This window comes from Octodon degus, unplaced genomic scaffold (genome assembly GCF_000260255.1).
Source record: "Octodon degus isolate 3935 unplaced genomic scaffold, OctDeg1.0 scaffold00086, whole genome shotgun sequence".
NCBI lineage: Eukaryota > Metazoa > Chordata > Mammalia > Rodentia > Octodontidae > Octodon > Octodon degus.
The window spans coordinates 2,510,888-2,537,617 of NW_004524662.1; the positions used below are offsets into that span (position 1 = coordinate 2,510,888).

The following is a 26,730-nucleotide window of genomic DNA, read 5'->3' on the forward strand; positions in this document are numbered from 1 at the left end:
CATCTCTGGGTATCCTATAATTTTAGTTTCCTTATCTTGTAATTGAGGTGGTGTACTCAGGCCCTTGGGCTTGCCACACAGGTGCTTATAAAAGAATTTACTTGTCTCTAATGTCCTCCCTTGCTGGGCCCTTGCTCGTGGTCTTAGTCTCTGTAAAGTGGTTCAGTCTCCATGGCCAGTGAGTGGGCTCAGGCAGATTAGGCCACCATGAAATTTGCTGTTCTAGAAACCTTTAATGTGGCCTCCTAAGAACTTCACAATGAGTGAGAGTCAGCAGGGAATAATGATGGTTCTCTGGGCCGGATATATAGCTCAGTGGCATAAGCACCAGAGTGGCAAGCCCAAGGTCCCAAGTTTGGTGCCCAGTACCACACACGAAAAAAGAATGGTGGTTCTCTGTTTATGAGGAAATAGGTACTATTTGTGAGGGTTAGAAAAACTTGATTGCCCAAGGAGGTTTGTGGGAATGACCAGAGTGAAAGAGTATAGATACCTTTTCGAGGGGTCAGAATTTTAAAAACTGTAGGTATGTTTTAGTAATGTAGAGAATTGCTGTCTGTTATGACTATGGCCAGTCTACTATTTACAGAATTTGGCATAGCTCTATCCTCATTACCTTGAAAGTGGGCTTTGTCTTTCCTTCATTTCCAAAATGCAAGTTGGTCTCCTGCTATTTAACCTCTTTAATGAACAGTCCAGGGCTGTGCACTTTCACGATGGCAGGTAGGTACGTGACAGTTGGAGACTATTTGTTGGCATTAAATATGAAGTTATTTAATATATGCATGTCTATATATGTTGTATTCAAAGAGTGGCAGCATTATAACCTGATTTTAAGCATAATTTTATAAAGTGATGTGTATCTTACAAAGCAAAATAACTGAAAGTCATTCTAGTCAAGCTTTTGTTTAATTGAGGCCAGTTTATGCTTGGAGCATTTAAATTATACAGCTATGCTAATTAGTCTATTTTATTACTTGTGGTTTAACAAAATTAGATTTAGGTTGTAATCTCTAATGATCATGTACTTCTGACTTGTTAACTAGCATGTTGTCATTAAAATAAATTTTATAATTATATTGTTAGTGTACTTAGTTATTATCTCATAAGTAACATAAACAACTGGAAGAGCTTGTGCCAGATGGTAAGATAAACTCTCTTATCATAATTCATTTTACAATATCAATTTTACATAGATTCTAAATACTAGCTATACCACATGTCTTGTAAGAGCATCAAATGTACAAAACTACATCCATCTCAACACACTAATGAGAGATGTGTGAGTAAATGTTTATTATACCAATATGTGGTTGGAAAGTGATGAACCATTTATAGGATACTTAAGTGTACTGTTAAAGTGTGAATGGTAAAATTTACAGTTGAGAACAGCAGCCTTCAAATCCCCTTGGCTTGTGAAAGGTGCTGTAAATAGATGTGTCTAAGATCACAGGAAATTACTTAAAATATAATCAGCCTATCTGGGTTGATCTGATATTTCAGGGAGATAATATTTTTGAAGCTCTGTTTAAAAACATGTTCAAAATTACATGGCACAGAAGATTTTCCTTGCATTTGTGGTTCTGCCAAGATGTTGTCACTTTATCTGCAGTAATTATCTAAGCTGAGCACCGCAGATTGCATATTTCTTCAAATTATAAACAGTTTTATAACATAGGGAAATTTATTGGTCTCCTTTACAATATTATAAATGCTAAGCTACAGCATTAGCCCAGCCCGCTGACACCTCGTCAAGCCACACAGAATTGAAACAAATAGAAGACATCTTAATTTTTGTCAGGTATAGGTTTCCATTTCCTTTTTCTTTTTTATTATTTTAATGCTTTTATTTAGCAAATTATACTGTGAAAGTCTTATAAATATACTTAAAACACAGGCAATCTCTGATGTATATCAGCTACCAAGTTCTTTTTCCATACGTTTATGCTCGTGTTTCATTTATCCCACAAAATGTCTCATCTTTTCTTCTAACCCTTTACACTAATTTAGAAACTCACTGTTTTAGTCTTAATTACTATAGCACATGCTTTTATCTAGTCTTATCCAATTTATTCTTTTTCTAGTTCTTTAAATTTATTTTTTATTAATTTTATTGAGAAACAAACAGCAATGAGCAGTATCAAAACCGATTAATAGGTCTTGCTTCATCTTGGTCACAACCATCCAGCAGAAAAGTATAATAACAAGGTATGAAAAGCAAAACCATATTAATATGCTGAGCTGTAAAGGGCTCAATTCAACAAATTCTGACATTGCCAGTCCTATGGATAACCCAATACTATTATGGACTACTGGACTATACTGGATTATTTTGCTGAATTCACACACCTACAATATTTAAATGGCAATGGAATTCCCATCTCTGACAAAACTAAACAAAAAAAAGAGGATATAAATTAAGGACCATTTTGTATCTGTATATTCAAAATAGGACAGATATACAGCTACTTTCTCTTAATTCAATGAGAAGAAAGATTTGTACCAATAGTGTTTGGACAGGATATCATGTCTGCATCTTGCACTATGAATAACCACTATGAACATAACAATATGCAATGTATTAATTATTGAAACTGTCCTATTAATACATTTTCTTTTGTAAAGGTGGAAATGATGATGCAACAATAAAAAAAATCTTTCTTTTTTTGGAAAGCATTAGAATAATCTTATATGCAACCAAAGCATGTGGTTGAGGATGTATGATTATAGCTTTTGAACTTCATCTGATAGTTGGGCAGAGCCAGCTCTCTAACCTGGGTGGAATTCTTACAAAATGTTAGGGTGCTAAGTTTTGTCCAGCCTAGACTGTGATCCCAGCTAGTAGAGGTAATGTTGGAATCACAGGTGAACCTAGATCCTAGAAGCTCCCCGCAGTGTATATATTCTATCTTGTTAATTATTAACATCTCCCTGTCCCTCGGTTCCTTGTTCCTTTCCAGAGAGTTGAGTGTTACCTATCTTTGATTCCCCCAAACTCTTGCCCTTGTACCTTTGTAAGTGGAGCTTATCTGTACATGTTCAGGTGGAAATGTGTTTGTAGAATTGCAAGCCATGACCTTTCAACGTGATTGAGGGCCCTTGGGCTTTATCAGCACCAAGGCAAAATTGTGTGGATCATTATTGCAATTTATTCTGAAGTAAAAATACTCATAACTAACTTTTCAAAAATTACCTTCACTCTCATCATGTACTTAAAATGGATGTAGTAAGGTGCTGGACACAAACAAATGTTAAAAAGAACCCTCTCCCCACCCCACCCAGCACTTAGGAAAGAAAACTGAAAGAACAATTTCTTCAAAATTAATAACCTCACCCCCTGCCATCTGATGTAGTCTTTCTGCAGGGATGGTAAACACAGAGGCCCCATGGGTTAGCCTTTCAGAGGAAGATGTTATTTCTTCTGTTAGGACTTGAGTTTTCAGAGTATGGGAAATGAAGATGCATGGTGGGAATTTTTTTAATGCTGTGCTTTCTAGGGCCTCTTCCCAAAGTTGGTGAGCCAGGTGTGTACATCTAAATTTCAAAACCACAGACATGCCTTTGCACGTTTCATCTGTCTTGAGCCAAGCTCGTTCTATGAGTGAGAAAGCAAACATGCTCTGTAGGAATGACATCTTGTTTCAGTAAGATAGACTAATTACAGTGAGTTCAAATCTTTATTTAATCTTCCTACGGTCATCCTTTTAATGCTCTCTATAATTGCAAACCTTTGGTCTGTTAACCTCTGATTCATTAGTGGGCTTCTCAAGTGTCTATTAAGGAGCATGGGTAATATTCTGCTAATTACTGATAATCTTTGTGCATAGCACATTTACAAAGATCTCTGCAGGGAATTTCATTAAGTTCCTCATCACTTATTATCAGTGTACAACTTTTATTAGCAGCCTCTTACCCTTATAAAATATGGAACACAAGGAATTTAGAAAACAAAATTAGGTGTCTTTTTTTCTTTTCTAGTCAAAAAACTCAAATATTGGGGGCCGGGGAGATGGCTCAGTGGGATGAGCACTTTCCTGGCTAGCGCAAGGGCCTGAGTTCAATCCCCGGTCCTGCAAAAACAAAAAAAAAAAGCAAATTAAAAAAACCCTCAAATATTAACTGAGTGCTGCTCTGCCTCCACACTAAAATTCTCTTTTGTTGTCTGCTGTCTCGTTTACCAGTGAGGAGAAAGGCAGAAGGATTAGATGATGTAGCTCACCAGTTTATGCTGGGCTGGTGGCAGCACTGGTGTTATCACTGGTGGCTCCCACTCTGCGTTCTCTCTCCAACCAAAAGGCGGGGTTGTGATGCAGCTAAATGCATTACAGTGCATAAAATTCCCTGGGAGGGTGGGGCAGGATTGAGTGTAACTTAGAACTGTCTTTGGTGGTAAGGAAACCTTGCATCTCCACCCTACATAAAACCAAACCTTGCCACCTCCCTTTGGATACCTGAAATCCTCTTAACAGATGAAAAACTTAGACAGACAAGATATGAAAATGAAAGTGACAGTGAAGATGAATGATGGATACGAGTGCTTTCAAAAGCAGGGGTGAAGAGGGTGAGGTATGAGAAAGCCTAAAACTTTGTTGAGTGAGAAATGATCTGGAGACAGAAGGCACCAGAAATAAACTTCACCCTGCCGCACATCACCCTTTGCAGTGTTGAAGGCATGGCTCACAGTGACTCTTGGCCTCCAGAACTCCCTCCGTTCTCTCCCCGGCCCACACCAAATAATCTGATTTGATTTAGAAGCTGAAGTGTGGTGTGCAAATATAGCCTGAGAACAAAGCCCATCGCCTATGCCTATCTGACCCTTTACAACTAATTACTACCAACTCGTAATGAAGATACAAACACATGAATATAATCATTTCATAATCATATAAAAATGGGAGTACATAAATTATATACAGGTATATTTTACGCATATACCCACATCCTGGAATTTTCAATCCTTTAGAAGTAAAGGCATTTATTCAATTTCACATTTTGAAATTCCCAAATGCCTTGCCCTGAAGTTTCTTATGGCAACAAAGCCACTGTATTTCTTGCAGACAGCTTTCTTACAGCCATGTCTTCAGCAGGGCACAGACAAGTTGAAGTTGCCTACCTGACTATACTGATGATCAACAGACAAGTTTAAAATCGGGTTCACTCAGCACTCAGTTGGATGTGAGGGACATTCTGCAATCATGATTCTTGATAATAGGCAAAAAAAAAAAAAAAAAAAAGATGTAGCGAGTACGAACATCTTTAACTTTAAAAAATGTTTATGCACTGGTTCATGAACAGGAAGAAGTCCTTCTAGGCCCTAGTGGAGACTACAGTACATCACTTCCTATTTCTGGTGTGGCTCAGGCCTGTGCAGGCAGACACTGTGGCAGACCTCTTCCCTGGCTGCTTGCAGTGTAGCCCAGGTGAGACGGAGCCACACGCCTTGGCCTTGTGTGTGAGTCTGATTGCATATCAAGCACTGAGCATCTCTCGTCCATCACTCTGTTGTTCAGTTTGTCTGTTTGGCAGCAAGTTTTTATTCCAATAAAAGAAGTTACACAGATGGAGATACCAGATGTGTCCAAGTTGCTGTGATTAGGGAAATGGAAAGGTCCAACATTTTCTCCCGAATACAATCAAGATCAGCATAGCTTTGCCTTTGCAGTCGTACCAAGAGTTCTATTACGTAACTGGAAAACTGTCCGCCTCAGCACAGAGAGAATTTATTAGCACACAATCCAGCCTGGAAAACACTGACGTAAAGCTTCGGTAGAGGGAAGAAACCTTTAAAGCTGCTGAAATGCAGGGGAAAGGAAGAAGGAAATTACTCTTTTACATGATTGGCCACGATGTACTATAATTATACCTACTTGAAACACATTCCTTAGAAAAGCTGATAACTGTGTGATCAAAGCAAGTCGTGTGCAATGGAACAAAATGCTGCATATACCCTCACTCTGTGTAGTGTGGACATGTGGTGTGTGAGAGCCACTGTAGTAGAGACACTGTCCTTGTCTTTGCCTGTTTAATGGCACTTCCAGCTGCTTTAACATAGCAAGGACTGATCAGGAGGCTTTTCTGAGGCATCAGTGTTGGCTGTGGCTATGCATCCTTTTGCAGTGCTCAGCCAGTGATACTATGGACTCTTCCTGTAGTTATGTTGATGTTGCCTCTCATGGTGGTGAGGAACACAGCATCACTTGTTAGACAGCTTTTATAGGAAATGCTCCTTAAGGATCCCACTGACTGCCTTTGTTTCCTGTTCTACAATGGACAGGGAACTCATATCAACTGAGTAAATATGGATTGGAAACAGTAATTCTTGGAGTCCAAAAACAGGGAAAGCATGACTATGGGGGTAAGTGCCGAGACTCTCAAGGGCCAGGTTATTTACTTGTGAAGTAACCATACTCTGTGTTCACATCTGTGAAAGTGCAGGTATTACCTGCAATTTAGACATCTTAGATAAACTTCAGGCCCTAATACCAGCAATAAAGGAGAGGTTAAGGTCGACTTTCTAGACATGAGGGTCTAGAAAGTCTAGATCCTGCATCTGCTGGCTCCTCACAGCCCTATCTAAGGCTAGAGCTGCACAACTGTGACATGACCATCCAGAGGTAGGTGGAGTGCTGGGTGATGTGCAAGATAAGGTCACAAGATCTATGTTGGCCTTTGACTTTATCTGATGAGCTCAGTGTTCAGCCAGCTTGAGTGATCAAGCTTGTGCCAACATCTTCCTGGAGGAAACATGGAGAGACAGGCTTTGTGGTGGAGGAGGGTCTTTTTGCTCACTTTGCCATTAGAAAGGGCAGCCATCCCTCAGAGGCTTCTGTTCCTTTCCCACCTAAATGCTTCCTCTTGGTTTGCTCTCTTGGCCTCTCTGAATCTCAGCAGGACCACCTCAAATCCCCTTTCCTTCCTGAAACCCTCCCAGACCTCCTCAGAAAGCAATAATTGCCCTCCCCATGAACACCTGGATAACCCTGGTGCCCAAACTGCTTAACATTTCAGATGTTTCCCCTTTATCATCAATTATTTTTGTTCGCATTTATTTTTTACACTGTTTCAGAGTGGACATAATGCTGTGGGATTCTGTAAAGCCTATTGTGTCTCATGTCACATGGCACACATTAAGAAAATATTTCATAATTTGGGAGAAAAGCACATAAAAAGGAATTTAAGCTACATATTTTAATGAAAGATTCTTACAGATATTATGAAAATAATGTGCATGTCATACTTGTTATAATGTATGAAACTACTTTAAATAACTTCCTTAAAAGAACTATTAAAGAGGGCTCTTGGATTTCCCAACTAGATATAAGAAAGAATTTCATATTGAACAGTGCATGTGGGTTATAAATTTGTGACTAAAGAGATGGAGTTGCTGCATTTGAAGTAAAAACAAAGTCGTAGTCTGATAATTGCTCTGTATGTTCCAATTATTTTTGCACAAATTTCCAAATAGTTCTCCCATTGTGTTATTTTCTGTTTAGTATTAGTTCAAATGTCTTCAAAGTACCAAATTATCTCATCTACTCTACTGTAGGCCAAAAATACCCAAATAAGGAACAACTATCTGACCATCAAGTCTTTTTTTAGGCTGTAGAACCACTAGCCGCATCTTCTTTCCATGGTACTGTATCTGTATAACGAATCAGCTTTCAGTCACAAGCAATTTAAATGGGTTACCTGTTCACAACCATGACCTTCTCATATACTCTGTACAATTTAAATTTAAGAGTATAATTAAACTATACTGATCATGCCAATATAAGTGGAACTTTGACCAAAAAAAACCAGATTCTCAAGATGAGTGTTTATGACATTTTAAAGTTTGATAATAGTAGGCATAGGGCTCTGAAAAATTATGTGCTATGTTAAAGATCAAAAGAACATGCTAAATATATCAGCAAAAAGTTTTATTTAAGATAAAACATGTCTACCTAACACGTAGGCCCCTTTTCTTCATTTATGGTGTTTCCATTTGTATTCTGGAGTAATTCTCTCTCACCTGTTGTGATGACTTTCTAATGGTTCTCCACTTCACACTCCTACTCTAGACCATCTAATTGGCTAATGTTACTTAGAGATTTACACAGACCAGGAATTGCACCCAGGCTCATACAACCCTGAACAGATACTCTCCTGACTATAAAATTAGCAACTCTCCACTTTGTAAAACCAAATGTAATTCCAGCTTCTCTTCTCAGCATTGAGAAATTCATTCCTTTTATTTGGTCAATGGCTTCAATCAAAGCAACACAACATCTCTTCTCTGTTATGTGTATTAGTCTTCGGTATAATTCCTTGAGGCGTAGAACCAATAAAGCACATTATTGTTAGAAGTAGATGTTGTGTTCATATTATGAAGCCTATCATATGAAAAACATCTTGAAATATATACTGAAGATAACTTTGAAAAGGTTAACAAATAAAGAAACAAATGAAATTGTGGCAGGAAGCAAAGGAGGGAGAAGGGCCTTAAATCAGAATTGAAATAAGAATGTAAGACCAAAAGAATAGGCAGACTAAAGAGACCAGAGAATGAAGAGCTGGGGCTAGGGAGGAGTGAGAGTATTTGTTTTCATTCTCCTCTGAAACATAGTGCAAATTCGAAATACAATTTCAGATCTGGCCCTGGAAACATCCACATTTGAAAAGAGAGAGTTCTGAGGTAAATATTCAGACCCAAAATGAAAAAAGAGAGAAGAGGAGGAAGAGGAGGAGAAAGAAAAAGAGATGGAGAAGAAGAGACATTTTAAGTGAACACCACCATAAACTGCATAGTAATATGACCTCAAAATTCTATAGAAATAAGACAAAGATTAAGGCAATCAAATCAATAAAGTCTATAGCAAAGACAAGAATATTTTAGATTAATCCGGAAAAAAAAATGAGTTTCTAAGACTAAAACAATTAGGAAACTCATTTTGCAAAGGCCTCAACTTAGACTTTTGTTTGTTTTTTGTTTCTAGGTTTCAGCTTCAGAGAAGCACAGCTGATCCGAACAGTTACAAAAGCTTAGGAGACAGCTTTCGAATGATTTTCCGAACAGAGGGGTATGTATTGTTTTTCATTTATAAGCTTTATGTTGATAGAGCTAATTTAAACTATTTCTGTAAAATATGTTTTCTCATCTCCAGTGGTTTATTTTCCTAGGTTTATTGGGAAACATATCTAAACATGAGCCTTCCTACTTTGTTATTTTTTCCTGAAATGATTAAAAACTGATTACATATGTAACAGAAACTACCACAACAAGGTTATTAATACCTTCATGACTAAAGGGCAGTTTCTAACTTATATCATTAAAGTTTTCATAACTGAGGCCACCCAAACTTGAAAGTTCTTTACTTTGTAATTAAATATACAAATGCATTCCTTGTTTGCACTGTGGCTTATGAATACACGATCAAAATAAATCTGTGTCAAAAACTGGTATATCAAATCCATTACTACATCTATTAGATCAATGATCCCCAGCCTTTTTATCATCAGACTTGTTTGTGGAAGACTCTTTACTCATGGGCTGGAGTGGGTGGGGAAGGGGAGGTGGCCTCAGGAGACTTCAGTGCATGACATTTATTGTGCACTTTATTTTTGCAATTATTATGTTGCAATATATGGTGAAATAATTACACAGCTCACCATAATGCAGAAGACTGTGGGTACTTTCCTTTAAATGTAGCTTTCTTTTTGTTCCCAGTATTAGTCTTCCACTGTGTCATCATTGGGTCTTTCCCTTTTCAAAAAAAGCTTGCTGGTTATGTTTGGTTTTTTTCATGTCAAAGTTAGCTTGCAGGCTTACTAAAACTCTGACAAAGACAGGTGTGCAGTGCAGGAATGAAGCACTGACAGAAGTAGTAAATCAAATCATCAGTGGGCCCTGCACAGACTGAATTAAGTGTGAGATTTTGACTTAAGGCCTGCACCAGATCAGCTGAACAATTGAAGTACATCGCCTCGTTTGCTACTATAAAACTTGCACCAGATGTAGCCTAACTGTTACTTGCTGCTCACTGACAGGGTTTGGATATGAAGTCGCAAACTGTTATATTAGGGTTTCTGTGCTGTCAAGCCCTTCTGATAATACTGATCTGTATTTGCAGCCTCTCTGCACTGCTAGCATCACAGCTTTAGTCCCACCTCTAATAATCAAGCACTGCATTTTCACAAAGATCTTGTGATCCAAAACCTTCCCATTCATGGTTCACATATAGGGTTGATGCTCCCGTGAGAATCTAACGCCACCTTCTGATAGGAGGTGGAGCTCAGACAGCAGTGTGGGTGAGGTGAAGAGACTGTAGGCACAGAGGAGGCTTTGCTGGTTTGCCTGCCACTTGCCTCTTGCCGTGCAGCCTGGTTCCTAACAGACTTTAGACCTGTGCTGGTGCATAGCCCAGGGGGAGGTGATCAGGTAAATAGGATATTTTGTTTATGTAAGGTAAAATTGCCTTTGATGTATGTATTTACTTAAAGACTCTATGAAGTACAATTTTCTGCAATATATTTTATAGGAGCTGGGGAGATGGCTCAGTGGAAGAAGCACTTCCCTGGCAAGCACAAGGGCCTGAGTTCAAACCCTGGTTCTGCCACAAAAAAAAGGGGGGGATTAAAATATATTTTATAATAGCATATGGAATACACTTGCATTCAAACATTATTTCCATAAAAGAATTGATTGAAAATAACCATTGAAACATCTCCAAATAATAACAACCAATATATACTTAAGCTGTATTATACACTTGGAATTCTCCTTACAACTCTATGAGGTAGGTTTCAGTGCAGTTGTACAGATTAAAATAAAAACTTTAGGGAAGTTAGTAGATTTTACATACTTATAAGTAGAGGTTCTGGGCCTCAAATCCATGTCAGCTTGACCCACTGTAGTTCATTACCCCTCTTGGCAGATTATGCACAAATACTATTTTACTAATAATTTGTTTCATGAATATCTTTCCATGAAACTATATCCTTAAAAACAACATAATTGAGCTATGTGCTGCAATTTATTGAATTAATTTCTTGGGTGAGTCTTAATGTCTTCAGATTTTTTGCTGTTGTTAATAATGGTGTGAGGGCCAGCCAGATAGCTCAATGGACTAAAGCACTTGCTTAGTCAGAGCTCAGCAGCTAGGGTTCGATCCCAGGTGTGCATGTTGGCCACACCCTTAGGGCACATTGAGACTAGGACTGAGACTGGGCGTGGTGGCACATGCCTGTAATCCCAGCACTTGAGAAGCTGAAAATAGGAGAATCACTATGAGTCAGACCTACATAGTGAGACCCTGTAGGCCCTGTCCTTAAATACATTAAAAAGAAAACAATATGATAAATATTTTATACAGTCTTTGCACAATTGTGGGTGTATATTTATATATTTTAATATGTACTCATTTAAAACATTTAATATATGTATAAGACAAATTGCTACCTATTGATTTATAGCGTCATGATATTCTAGAAGCTGAAAAATTACTTCTCAAAAAATATGAACTGAGTTTATTATCTTAGTATTTGAGAGTTCCTATTTCACCACACTCTCTCAATTGCAGGACATTATCAGATACTTGAGACAGTTGTCACTGTCTTGTAACTTCTGTTGACATATGAAAAACATAACTATTTTAATTGTATTCCATTGATTGTTACTAACATTAAGCATACTTTAGTATCACTTGGTATAATTCATTTCATGAATTCTTTATTTTTGTATACTCTATCCACTTCTCTGAGGTTACATTTTTTAAAAATTGGCTTGTATTAGGTTGATATGGTATACATTATGGGTTCAAATTCTTTGAATGCTGCATAGATTGCAAACATTCTTTCTTAACCTGTTGACTGCCTGCAATTATGTAATGTCTTGCCTTTCAGAACTTAGTGATTTTTGAAGATGATAACCTTGTGAACCCACCAATATTTTTCCTTTGAGCTTTCTAACAATGTTATACTAAAACAAAACAAACATCTTCTAATGCCAATACGTTAAATTTTTCTTCCGATATTTTTACATGCAAATGTATAATTCATTTAAGAATTTAAAGCATGAATCGTATGGGATATAGCAACTACATTTCATTTTGAAATTGCTACTCAGTTTTGAGACAACTCTTGAAAAACCCACCCTTTACTCACTAATTGGAAATGCTGCCTTGTTTATATAATAAATGTCTGCATACCCATCATCTAGATGTTCTATTATTTCTTTCTTCCTGTAGTCTCATTAGCTCATCTCTGTGCCAGTTTTAAAATTATTTCATCTTAGAGCATTTGAAGAATGTGTGAAAACGTGCCCTGCAGTGTAAAGTCCAAATCCTTTTCACTGTGTAGGGCCTTCCTGGTGTTCTCCCCCTTCTTGCAGCTCATTCTTCACACACAGGTAGGCTCTAGGAACCACTTTGTAGTTCTCTGGTCTCTCCCATTCATGGCTTTAGTATGCAGGTCACTATTTCCCGAGGCCCCAGTCCTCTAATCCAATCCAGAAACTAGCCCTTTGGATACAAAGGTGACCTCTGGTTTCACCATCCCTGACCATCTTTTCCCTACATATGCTAAATTATATTTCATCCTCTAAGTTTCTACCATCTTTCTTCCTTCTCCTCCCCTCTTCCTTCCCGCCTTCCTTCCTTCCTTCCTTCCTTCCTTTCTTCCTTCCTTCCTTCTTTCCTTCCTTTGCTTGATGAACATAAGCTATAAAAAATCACACACACAACTCCCTCACTTTCCTTTTCCATCCCAAGGCTATATTTACCTAAGGAGCATGTCTCATTTAGTTCTGTATTCCTAATGCCTATTTGTCATAAAGTAGAGACAGTGTGCACACTCTGAACACATGAACGAAAGTCATCACACCAAAATAGCATAATGCTACAAACTGAAACAAAGCTAATAATCCATACTATAGATTATCATTACCTCGGTTACTCTTCTCTCATTGCTGGGACAGATACCTGAGACTCAAAATTAGGGAAGCAAGGATTTATTTAGCTCACAGTTACTGGAGATTTCATTTCATACTCAGCTGGCTCCAAGGCAGAGAGGCACATGACAGAGAGGAACCTTTCATGGAGGTGGCAAAGAGCAAGAGAACAAAGGGAGCTAGCTAGACTCTCATCCCTCCTTACATTGTAATGCAAACTACCTGCCCCAGGACAGGTGCACCACCCACACCCGGAATAATCAATCACAAACTCCAGAAGCAGCTTCAGGTCTGCATGAGGCTTTGGGGAGGGGGGAGGCAGATAAACACAAACCATAACAATCATCTCTGAAGATATGACAATGATCTGAAGGTGTGATGAAACAATTTGAAGTACCCCCATAACAAAGGATCAACAAGTCCTCCTTGTTCTTTCTATAGAGATGTGAAACCTAACTGGCACACACTGAAAATATACTTGTATTTGCAATAAGGGGGATTAAAATCATATTCATTTAACTCAAAATATGCATAATGTTAAATAAATAATAGTGTATTGTTTAGTCAATATAATATCCCTTTCTAGTAAACCAACCAGGCAAGTCTGTATTGCCAAGTCCTGTAAACTGTAACAGATATCCCTGAATTGGAGTGGGTGTTCTTTAGCTAGGTTCTTTATTTCATGTGTGTTTTTGGAAAACATTCCTGCTTTGATATCAAATAATGTAGCAAACACAGTACGTGTGGTCCCTGGATAGTAAAATTGGCTTCGCCTATACTGTATATGTAATTGCTTCTAGAGCAAATTGACATTTTCCTGTAATGCCTGTAGATCTGGCCATGCTGCTAGCCAAAGGCCAGAAAGCTCTAGTTTTAGAGATGGAAATATTTGTAAAGGAATACAAAAGGAAAAGATGCCTGGTAATTTTGATTTAGAGCAAGAACATTTCGTAGTTTTAGGCTAAACACAGACATACAAATGAAGAAATGAAAGAAAAAACTTTTAATACATACTGTGTTGATTTTTTTAATAAGAACAGATCCTTTTGATTTCTTATTTAGTTTTTGGCATATACTATGATTTTAAAGCTATGCTTTAACTCAGGCACATAGAGGTCAGTTTGCCCTGTGGCTTTTGAGATGAATAGCAGTTTTGACTCTGCTATCTCTCCTACCTTACTCTATCTCCTCTACGTTAAAGGTTTTGAAATCTAGTCCTTTTCCATTATGCTTTTAGCATCTGCCCAAGTCTACTCTTTTCCCACTGTATGAAAGTGAAATAGTACTCACAGATATTCTTAAACATGCCCTTCTTGGCCCCTGCCCAGAATTCACATGATTTCAAAAGGAGACAATAATTCAACCACTTTCAAATTCTTTTGTCTTTATAATTTCTAATATTTATATTTCTTAAAAGCTTGCATATGACTGGGCATGGAGTTCAGTGGTGCAGCACTTGTCCAGCATGCACAAGGCCTGAGGTTTAATCTGCAGTAGTTTTATTGAAGACAGTTTTGGGTGTGGTAGCACACGCCCGTGATCCCAGCTCTTTGGAGGCTGTAAACAGGCGAAGCACTACAAATCCAATCTGGTAGTGAAACGCTAAACACCCTTAGACCCTTCCCTTAAAAAATTTTTTAAAATAAACCAGTTTTTTTTTAGAGGTGACATTGAGTTTAAAAAATGCTTTCCAGATTATAGATAGAGATTTATATGGTATGGAATTCTCAGACTTACTTAACTTTTACCAGAGAAGTTTGTTTTTTTCTAACAGAAAAGGAATAACTCCTAGGGCATGAAGGCAGAAAAGGAGTTTGCATGGTCTCTGCTGAGAGTTCTTCTTTGGTCACCGTGATTCTTCAACCTTCTCTGGCTTGACAAAATAAACTCACCAGTAGGAGCATCTATTGTGATAAAGTGAAGCCAGAAAATACAAAGATGCAACCTAGGTATTTAGAAATCTTTACATCTGAAGTCCTCAACCTTTTTGGCACCTGTGACAGGTTTCTTGGAAGATAATTTTCAATGGATTGGGAGATGGAGTGAGGGCATAAATTGGGGGTAATCTGAGCCCAGTACATTTATAGTGCATACTGTTGTTATCACTTATTATATTGTAATAGATAATGAAATAATCATACAACTCATCATAACACAGAATCAGTGGGCACCTTGAGCTTTTGTTTTTGCAATTAGTTGGTCCCATCTGGGGGTGATGGGTGACAGTGATACCTGCAGTATTTTGTTCACAGCTGATCCATTCCATAATCTTATTTTAGCTGCTGTCATTATAGAAAATGCTGATTCACAAAGATTGGATGTTGGAAATGGAACAGGCATTTCTGTTTTGTGTGTGTGTGTGTGTGTGTGTGTGTGTGTGTGTGTGTGTGTGTGTGTGTGAATATTCAGAATATTCAGCCTGGACTTTAGTCCTGAATATATGGAGATTTGAAGTTACCTCAAGTATACTTTGAAGACTACTGGGATTTGCAGTCTCAAGTAGTTGATCCTCCTCTGACAGGAGAAGTTGATTCACCTGGCTTATTCACAAATGGGTCCTGGATCCATTTCTTCCCAGTTTAGAGGTCTTTTGGGATTGGGAATAATGTTCAGAGTCTTTTGAAAGCTGAGATAGATGATCATGCACTCAATGAGAGAAAGAAGTCTCTGGCTCAGTCTCTTAAAAATCTCTGTTAATGTTTGAAATGTGTAGAAAACAATTCAGTGTTCATGCACCACCCCATAACTCCTGTTTTAAATGTATCCACTTTGTCTACCAACTTGAACACAGTTGTCATTCTTCCACAAATGGTAAGTTGAGCAGGGTGAATATGTCAGCCAAGAAAGCAAGGTGTCAGTGAAACATACTGCTAGGCTTTCTAAAAGAAGTTTCTGGAGTACGTTTTGAAACTCAAAAAGTCTGGCCATTAATTTACAGTTAGAAGGACAATTCACTTGTGTACAGAAGATAAGATTTGTGTGTTCTGCGCCCATCCTCTCACGGAACTGCACACAGGAACAGGAGTTCATGTCATGCACTTTAATGTGGTTGATGACTTTGACCATATCCTATAAAATGCTGTTATATTCAGGTAACATTTTTGGCATAGTACAAAGACTGACTCATTCAGCAGCAACTTACTTTACTCACCTAATGACACCAGCAAGTTATCTATTCATAACATCCACTTTGTACATTCAGACACCAACACAAAAGGCTCCATCCAGTTTTCCTGATAGCTAATCAAGAGCTTGAATAGTTCTACAGCTATGGTTTTGCTTGGCAATGAATATGCACATTATGTCTCCTTGTACACATCCTTCTGAAAAGTATTTCTCCCCCAAATAAGTCTTGTTGCCTACTGTGAATATGGGCCAACTCAGAAACCTGGGTTGCATACCGCAGGGACTCAATTCTCTCTAAAAATTATTTACCCTTGGCTGTTTCATCTGTTCATCTAGTGATGGTCCTGGCTGAAAGAGCAACACACACCCCCTTTTGAGCTATCAATATTTAAAAATTCACAACAAATGTCTTAGCAGCAGTCAGGATGAATTCTTTATCAATAGTAAAGGGATTTTTAGCTTTAGTAGAGCGCTTAGCCATTAGAAATGATATGCTCAGTATGTATACATTTTATGGAGTGGTGGTCCTCAACAAACATGACTGTTCTTTGTGTTTATATTTTTATTTCTTTTGCAAAACTTGAAAGGCTCATCTTGTGATGCAGCATGCTCAGTCTCATGGCCTCATTTGATCACTGGTTGCCACATATTATACAAAGCAGACTCAGAGCACTGAATCACCTTCAATAAACCCCTAATTTAAGTAGGATTCAGGATTTTCTTTTAATTGAAATTCTGTATTTGTGGTCAACTTTAGATTCTTCTGCTGTCTTATCTGGTCTTTCTCCTTTTTCAAAGAAACTCTCAGTGACATTTATATTTCACTCATTTTGGTTGGGGTTAGCTTGTAGAATTATCAAAACTGAGACCAAGACAGGTGTGCAGTTCATGGATTGAAGTAGTAAATAAAATAATCATTCAGCCATGCAAAGATGAAAACAAGTCTCAGATTCTGACTTAAATCCTGCTCCAGACACAGCTGCATGATGAAGGTACAACTCATTTAGCACTATAAAGCCTGCCACCAGATTCATCTTGTCAGTCACTAATAAGGTTTTAATGTGAATCTGAAAGCAACTGATTTATATGGTCTTTGTGCAGTCAAACATCTCTGCTAACGTTCATGTGTTTGGAGCCACAACACAGCACTAGCATCACTACGTCAACTTCACCTCAAGTCATCACGCATTAGATTCCCATGGAGAGCCTACAGTCTAGAGTCTTCTCATGTGCCCTTCAAGTGAGGTTCTTGCTCCTATGAGAGTTCAATTTCACTGGTGATCTGACAGGAGGCAGAGCTCAGGTAGTAATGTGAGCAAGGAGCCATTGTAAGCACAGATGAACCTTTGCTTGCTGGCCTGTCATTCATGTCCTGCCTGTGTGGCCCAGAGAGACCTAACCAGTATCCAGTATTTTATCTAGGCTCAGGGATTGGGGATCCCAGGTCTAATAGTAATCAGTTTCATTTTATAAGCTCACCAGGGGCTGCTATCCCTGTTTTGCCATGTGTGCACGCAGCAGACCTCACTTCCCTTTGCCTCAGAGCACTTCACAAAAGCTTTCTTAGTCTCTTTAGCGCTTATCGCTCCTTTTGTAAGAGTGGCCAAGGTGTTCATGGAAGATGAGGGGATTTTAAATCATGTTAACATAAAATCGCGAGTCTTTTTACTTTCACCATGTCTCTGCTCCAAGAGTGTAGTCTTCCTGAAATAAGGATAAAGAGGTAAACAGGACCGAAAATATTGTTGTAGTATAGATACAGAAGACACCAATTGGATATTCCTTCAGGGTACCCTGCACTGTGCTAGGACTTGTTCTTGCATTATTCTCAGCACAGACCCGCTCTCAGCATAATGAATCCCATATTTTATATAAGGTAACTGAAAATCAGAGAAATTAAGTGTCTGATAGTACCAGAACTTTGTTTTTCTTTGTTTTTCATTGTGCTATGTCTATCTCCTTTCACAAAAAAAAAATCTATTATTTAATGATTGGAAAGAAGTCAATAAAAATAATGACTTTAAACCCTAAATGTGTATACAGATATTCAAGCATCTTTAGTATTTCTGTTCTCAAATCACATACCTATTTAAAACAGCTTTTGACTCCTTACTTGTAATATATTTACTACAGGATCTATAGGGTCTCACTACACAGACTGGACTCGTAGTAATCCTCTTGTTTTCAGCCTCCCAAGCATTGGGATTGCAGGTGCGCACCACCACACCCAGTCTCAGTCACTGTCTCAGCGTGCCCTGGGGGTGGGGCCAACATGGCTGGCTGGGATTGAACCCTGGCTTCTGTGCTCTGACTAAGCAGGTACTTTAGTCCACTGAGCTATCTGGTCAGCCCCCTCCTCCTCTTAAGTCCAGTTAGAAAGTTCTGAGAGACCCATACATGTTTAGTCAACCAAATTTTGGGTGATACTGAGGCACCACTACAAGCCTCCCCCAACTCTAGACACTTAATTCAATGCTTTTATCATCTCTTGCAGATATCTCACTCCATTCGCAAGTTTTAGTCAGTATACTCTTCCCCTCCATGGTCCCTGGCTCTCTTATGAAAACAATTCTTGAGCATTGGTTTGCTCAAGGCAAACAAACAGGGAACAACTAGGTCATACTAAACCTAGTTCCAAATGAGAAACATGTTGGTTACTGATGCCTTCAGAAATATGGTATTCTTCAGAAAATATTGCTGTAGAAAATATGTGGTTGCGTTTGAGGGGGACATTTGAACTGTGTTTTGTTTTACTATTTGTTTTCTGTAACCGCTGATGCTGCCCCAAGTATCATCTTACAATCAGACCACTTGGTGATTATAATATTTTCTAGTTAAATGACATTTAAGGCCTCATTTTATGAGCTCCAGCATAATTGGCTAATTTGGTAAACTCCAGATGTGTGAGATAATGTGCCACTCATTTGAGTGCCTTTCAGACGGCATAAGTGGCACAGCCCCAGGAGGTATAATCACTCCTTCTTGTTTTCATTAAGGAAGGGAATGAGTGGCTTGTGACACAGACAAAAGAAGTGGGATGTCTAGGCTCTAAATCATCAACTTAGTAAGATTTGGACATTTCCTTGTTATTGGCAGACTCATTCTGAGACCTTTGGCTACATTGGATGCCTTAGTGGATCTACTTTTTAAAGGTAGTTTGCCAGTCTATATGACCAGCTGATTGTTAAAACACCCTCAGAAAATAGACCTGCTCTTGCAGGAAGTGCCCTGGGCCAAGAGCTCTCTGCACACTCATGGAGAAATGAGGAACCGTGTTGGAGTTGAAGAGACAAAAGCAGAGGTAACTCTTCCCATAGCCAGAAATTGTAGTGATCTCCACAGTTGCATGTTCACCACCTAAACTGAGTTCTAACTTAACATTGCTCAATAATTTTGTTATCTTCTTTTCTCAACTAGGAGAATCCACTTGATCCACTCAGCACTGTCATGCTGGAGTAGAGTGGACAGTTCTGGGCATGACAGTTTCCTTACCCTGAAACTGGTGCCTTTTGTCTGTAGATCCAGTGAAGTTCACATACAGCTGAGTCTTCACTCACTTGGGATCAGTACCAGACCCCCAAGATCATCTGCAGCGCACCTCAAGTACATGTGGGTCATGTAATGTTGACTGCAACCGTGGTTTTCCCAAATGAAATCTGATTTTGATAGGCGCACCGTGACTCCTGTGATCAGTTTCCTAGTACCTGATAGTATTCTTTCTGCTCTGTCTTATTTTACTAATGAGCGCCTCCCTCATTCCCACCAGCTCCCTGGAATACTTCATTTTTTTCATGAATATAGGGATGACGACCAAAGAAAATAGGCTCAGCTACTCGGGTTCCCACACTGCAGAGATCAGTTCTAGCCTGCTCCAACTGCTTAATGGTGTTACAGCAAGTTTTCTTGTTATCCTGGGAAAAAGAAAATTTAACAGGCAAGGTTAGAATTTGAAGAATACACTAAAGCAAACTGTCTGGTAGATCTTATGACTGATGAGCCCAGGTCTAAAATCTGGCATTGAGGAACCCAAAGACGTTTCAGTCTTCCAAATCTGCTTTGGAAAGGAAGACAATAAGTAATTGACTCAATCATGGAAATGTCACTATTATTCTTGAATAGTCTTTGTTCCTTTTTAAAATGGTTTAGTTCCAGCCTGACAGCTTAGCAGACCAAAGCACCTGCTCAGGCAGAGCTCAGTGGCAGGGGTTTGACCCCCTGCATGCTGTGCTGGCCCTGCCCGCGGGGCATGCTGAGATGGCGATTGAGCCTGGGCATGGTGGCTGGCACCTATAATCTCAGCACTTGGGAGGCTGAAAACAGGAGAATCACTACGAGTCCAGTCTACATAGTGAGACTCTGTAGACCCTGTCCTAAATGCAGAAAATAAGTAAATAAATAATAAAAATAAAATGGTTTAAACTGGGCGTGGTGATACACACTTATAATCCCAGCACTCCTGAGGCTGAAGCAAGAAGATTGCCATGAGTTCAAAGTCAGCCTAGGCTACACAGTGAGCTGAAATGAACCTGAACTACAGAGTGAGATCCTGACTCTAAATAAATAAATAAATAAATAAATAAATAAATAAATAAATAAATATTCATTACTGAGTGCAGACACATGCCCATAATCCTAGCTATATGGAAGGCTAAAACAGGATTACAAATTGGAGGCAAACTTGGACAATTTAAGGAGATGCTACCTTAAATATATATTTAAAAAATGAGTTGGGGATGCAGTCCAGTGCTCCTTTGGTTCAATCTCTAGTACCTCTTGTATAAGCTATCCACTGGTGTCCTCATAGAATTAATTCTAGGACCCTTAGAGGCCCTAAAATTCATGAATGCCCAAGTCCCTTAGATATGTGCATATAACCTGAACATATATTTTTGAATGCTTAAAATCATCTCTAGATTATTTGTAAGTAAAACAATGTAGATACCATGACAACAAGGAAAATGACAAGAAGAATGTCTATACGTATATAGTTCAGAGGCAGTTTTTGAAAAAGAGTGTCAATCCATGGTTGATTGGTTCCTTGAATACAGAACTTATGAATATCGGGATCCCTGTGGCCACAACTGTAATCTCTATTTATAGAAAATGTGTGTGGCTAAAAATTTTAAATTTAGAATTCTTGCTCAGTGTTGAAAATGACAGAACAAAGAATAAGGGAACAGATACTGAAGAAAAATGCTCAGTAGCTTAATTCAGTGTTAGAAAACAAAAACAGCCCCATGAACCATGGGTACATTATTTGGCATTTATATTTTACTCTATTGGCACCACTGTGAAAGCTTACAGTTGTCAAAAGCCCCCACTAGCTGGTAAAGTGCACCACGCTCCGCTCCATCCTCAAGATCAGGAGTGGATGAGTTTTCAAAGTGCTCAGATAGCAGCATCGAGTACTGCTATGTCCCAGACGGAAGATTCCTTTTCTAAATCAGAGGGCTTTTATTCTACCCACAGAGTGACCTTTAGAACGGTGTCACCCCTAGGTCTCCCTGCTGTCATCACCACAGATTGCAAGCTGACACTCACAGTGTACACCCCCAGCTTCACACAGCAAGGTGTTCTGATTTACCGACTGGTCTTTGGATCAAAGAATAAGTGAAAACATTGACAGTGCTATCAGCCGCCAGTGAGGCCCGAGTAAGAGGCCAGACACAGCCTCACTCTGCACAAGGTGCTGACAGGAGGGAAAAGAGGCGCAGGTGTGTGGGGGGCGGGTTTGTCTTTGGTCTCTTTCAGTGCCTGACCAGAGATACTGTGTTAGAAATATTTCCAGGCCTTTATTTTAGCTTATTCTGAGTTTCTGATGTGTTAGAGTATAATAACCTTAGAGGAAAATAATCTCTTTACCAAAAACTGAAATAGTTTTTGAAGAGATTGTTAAACCCAACATTTGCAGAGGAAATTGATTCCTAGGTAGTTCCTTTTTTGGATGCTATCGTGAAAGGTGTTGTTTTGCTAATTTCTCTCAAGTGAGCTTATTTGTGCGCAGGAAGGCTATTGATCTTTGACTATTGAATATGTATCCAGATACACTACTGAAACTGGTTATTAAATTGAGAAGTCTTTTGGCGGAAGTTTTGGGTCTAGGTAGAGGATCATGTCATCTGCCAATAATGATGATTTAACCTCTTGTTTTACTATAGTTATTCCTTTTATTTCTTTCTCTTATTTAATTGCTCTGGCTAATGTTTCCAGAACTATACTGAATAGGAGTGGTGATTGTGGACATCCCTGTCTTGTTCCTGATTTTAGAGTAAAAGCTTTCGGTTTTTTTCCCATTTATTATGATGTTGGCTGTTGGTTTCTCATAGATGTAATGAATGACTAAAGAAGATGTGGAATTTTTTTTTAGCTACTCTGGTGTAAAGAAGGATAAGCTTGAGAAATTTCTTGCTAAATAGATGTACCTTGAGGACATAATTTGAAGTGACATAAACTGAACACACATGTGTCAATGCTGCATGGTTTCTCAGGCATGAGAAGCTGAAAGTGTAAATAAGGACCGAAAATGTGTAATAGATATTGTGAAATAGGAAGAAATTGTTCAAATGGGAAACTAGGGCTGGGAGAGGGGAAAGGAAGGAAAGGAATGAAAAAAAAAGTGAGGAGAAAAGCAGGAAGAGAACAATGCTTTTGTAAATAAGGAGGGGAAGGGAATTGATGGGAGGGGAGAGGACTGGGAAAAGAAAGAATCAAGTTGTGTCGTGTACAGTTACAAATTCCTATGATCAATGTGATCAATATGTACACCTATAATATACCAATAAACACAATTTTAAAAAGCTATTAAAAAGCTCTCTTATACCTGAATCTTATTCTCTCATTGTGCAAAATAACATAGCCTTGATTTAACAACTACATAGGAGCTAAAGCTTTATTTTCATTGTTGATTTTGTACAACTTTTGGCCAGTTATGATTTGAATGGTACCGTGTGAGTGTGTGTGTGTGTGTGTGTGTGTGTGTGTGTGTGTGTGCAGGGTCTCATTACTCAGCTCAAACTCAGCGATCTTCCTGTTTTCAGCCTCTACTGCACTGGGATTACAGGTGTGCCCAGACTTAGCCACCAGCTCAGTGTGCCCAGGGGTGGGGCCAACATGGCATGTGGTGCCAGAGATGGAACCCTGGTCCCTGTGCTTGCCCAAGCAGGTGCTTAGTCCACAGAGCCATCTCATGGGCCCTGGAATGGTACTTTTCTTCTAGGTGATTTGAAACCAGAGCAAGGGAGAAGATTTTGATACTACTGTTAAAACAGTGATTACATTTAGAAGCATGTTTGGCCCTTTTCTCTTTGTAAAATGTGTCCCTATGTACTGCCATACTTAATACTCATCAGAATCCTAACATCTGTGAACATGGGAAGCACAATTTATTTTTCTGGTGAGGAAGTAGAGGAAGAAATGTTGTGGTTTGTGCAGTATTCTCCAGCTGGTATTTGTTGCGGGCCAGGATTCATCTGAATCATTCTAGCTGCTGTACTGTATCATGAGCCTTATTATCAATGATAGAAGAAACATCTCAGATTTACACCATCTCCTTCATGAGTTTAATGTATTGTTATAGAATGCATCTCAGTTTCCTGACTAGTAGAGAAGAGATTGTAGGAGTGGTTATGAAAAGATTTCTAGTCCACACACAAGAAAGCCTCAGGAGAAAAGACAGTGAGAATGTGTATCAGGCATCTTTTTCATCACTGGTGCATGATATCTGGCATCCACAACTGAAAGGAGGAGAGGTTAGTTTGGTTCAGGGTTTCAAGGGATGCAGTCCATGGTAGGCTGTCCCCAAGGCAGAACCGTCATGGTGGAAGGCCCAAGTGTAGAGTTGCTCAGTTCAAAGCAGCTGAAAGGCAAGACAGAAGAACTGTGCTTGAGAAGAAGGGACCAAGTAACGGATATATACTCTAAGGCCATGCCTTCATGACTCACCCAGAAGTATGTTCCGCCAATCCGCCAGGGGGTCCCAAGCCCAATCAAGTTGATGCTCCACCCTAACCATCAGAGTCCCCCAAGTAAGATAGATTTGACCCTGAGCACTCAAATAATGCAAATAGTTTTGGGTTTTTTTTAAAGAAAGATCTCTTGAACAAACACAATTGGACTAAATGGCATTTTGAAGTGTGTGCCATGATCCCATGAAACCAAGAGGGACGCTCATGACTTAGGACAGGCAGAGCCATTCAAGGGGGAAGTTACCAACTGTAGGTTCAAGTAGACTTGCTGCATAAAGTTATATATTAGTGTTTTCACCTAATGCAACTTCAATATTGAGTAACATGCAGGAAAACCTCATGAAACATCAAGTCAGGTTTTTAATCAAGGTTCTTTGAACACAAGGCTTGATGACCATGAAACTCATCATAAAAGGACAATATATATTGAAGTTTATAGGCATGTAAGCCTAGAACAGATGCCAGCCATGCACAGTGGCTTTGCTTGTCTGCTGATAAACACTGTAGTTTCCCTTATCTGTCCATAAAGAACTCAGGAAAGCCAAGTCCTGTGTATCAAGAACTTTCACGTTGTAATTACAGTAATGACAAGAAAATAAGAGCTACAGTGTGGGATAAGTTCTATAAACTCTTTAACAGAAGTTTAAAATATTTTTCTATAGAAATGAGTTCTCTGATTTCTTTACATAAATTTTTCCCATCTTACAAGAATCAAGAGCTAAAATCAGAACAAAAGATAGACAGTGGTATCGTTATCATTTTGTATTCTTTAACATTTCTGTGAACAAATCAACATCAATTTCAAAACTAAAATTACAAACATTTCAGAGGTCAATGTTATTGATAAAAGAATTAGAATTTGAACAATATGTAATGTAGTCTATTAATCTATAGGACATATTTATACTTAGATATCTGGCTGTATGTGTAAAATAACATGTGTTGGATTACCAAAAATCTAATGCCTGTTTACTACTTAATCTCTGTGATGTGGCTCTTCCTAAACCATGTGTTTAGCTGCTATCTTAGAGGTCACCACTGGCCTTCTGCCCTTTCCCCTAGAATTTGAAATACTTGATTGCAAGTGATGGTAATATTTCCTCAGAAGGAAAAGATGCTAACAATTAGAACTCCTTATAATGATTTTACAATGAATAAAGAATGAGATGGAGAATGAGTTTGTTGAATGAGATGGAGAAATTTTAAATGACTTTCTAGCTTTTAGCTTTGATGACTATTGATCCTATTTATGTCACTTTCACATCCAGAAATGTTTTTATTGTTTCTATTCTAGTACATTTTTATCATGTCTGTTCTATGTCCCCCTAAAAGGCTCACTGTCCTGATGGCTCAGTTGTTCATGTACTCTTGGGAACTGATTGAACTGTGATTCTTTACCTTTATGAATGGATTGATCCACTGATGAGATTGTAATTTCATGGCACTGCTGAGTTGATGGAAATAGGAGGTGGAGCCTCCCTGAAGGGAGTGGATCATAGGGGCATGAATTCGAGGACTATTTCTGGTCCCACCCACTTCCTTTCTGACTCTTTTGCTCTGTGTTCTTACTACTACAAAGTGAGCTGCATTCTTCTGGTTGGTCCTTGCTCCCTAATGCTTCTGCCATAGAGCTAGCACAGATTAACTGAAATCTGTGAAAGTGTAAGCCAAAGCAAGCCTCTCCTTTAAGCTGTGCATCTCTGGTATTTTGGCTCAGTAGTGGAAGAGTGATACAATTTCTCATTGGTCTCTGTGGTCAGGAGCCACTAAGATGATCCCAGTGATCCCCTGCTCCATGTATTCATGAGCACAGATTATATCATTGTAAAATCCCCATGCTTTGAACATGGGATAGGCTGATTTAGTCTCTTCCACTGAAGAGAATATGGTGGTTGTGTTTTAATGTACAAATATGTACTAATAATAAAAATTGAGAAAAAATTAAGAACTGTGATTTCCACACTGAGAGCTCTTTGTTACAATTCTTGCTGTCATACGTTCCAGTCTTGGAGATGAGGTGCCCCATGAAGAAGCCCATGTGCCATTTGCAGATCTTCCCCCGAGAAGTGTGTATTCATCTTAGATGCCTATTTTCGGACTGGGTCTTTGAATCTGGGGGGACTGATTTTTTTCATATTATATATTCTAGACAGAAATCTTTGGTGTGAGGGACAGTTGTCTAATTTTTTTTCCCTTTTTTGTGGACTTGCTTTTCACTATCTTGCTGATTTCTTTAGAGGTGCAAACACTTTTTAATGGATGAGATCCAAATTGTTGATTGGTAATTCAAAAGGTGCAAATTAAAATAACACTGAGATTCCATCCCCCTCCCCCCAGAAAGAATGGCTATCATCAGGAAATCAGCTAATAAAAAATGCTATCACAGCTGTGGGGAAATAAAACCCTTCTTCACTATGGGTAGAAGTGTAGACTGGTACAGCCACTGTGGAAATCAGTGTTGAGATTCCTCAAAAACATAAGATTAGATCCCATTAAACCCAGCTATTCTCCTCCTGTGTATTTTTCCAGAAGAATTGAAAACATTATACTACAGTGATTTATGTGCACCCATATTGGTAGCTGAACAATTTGTAATAGCTAAACCTTGAAAACAATCCAAATGTCTATCAACTGAGGAATAGATTAAAAAGATGTGGTATTTTTATACATTGGAGTATTACTTAGCTATAAAGAAGGAAAAACTCAAGATTTTTC

General features: G+C 38.7%; 1 protein-coding gene across 2 annotated transcripts in view; it reads left to right on the plus strand.

The window, feature by feature from the left end:
• The window catches only part of Slc25a21 (solute carrier family 25 member 21), a 560,147-nt gene that overhangs the window by 391,916 nt on the left and 141,501 nt on the right, over window positions 1–26,730 (plus strand). For both annotated transcript variants that reach the window (XM_023721861.1, XM_004637068.2), the window contains exon 3: window positions 8,976–9,059. In XM_023721861.1, coding sequence (XP_023577629.1) covers window positions 8,976–9,059 — 84 coding nt within the window. The remainder of the gene's footprint in view (window positions 1–8,975; window positions 9,060–26,730) is intronic.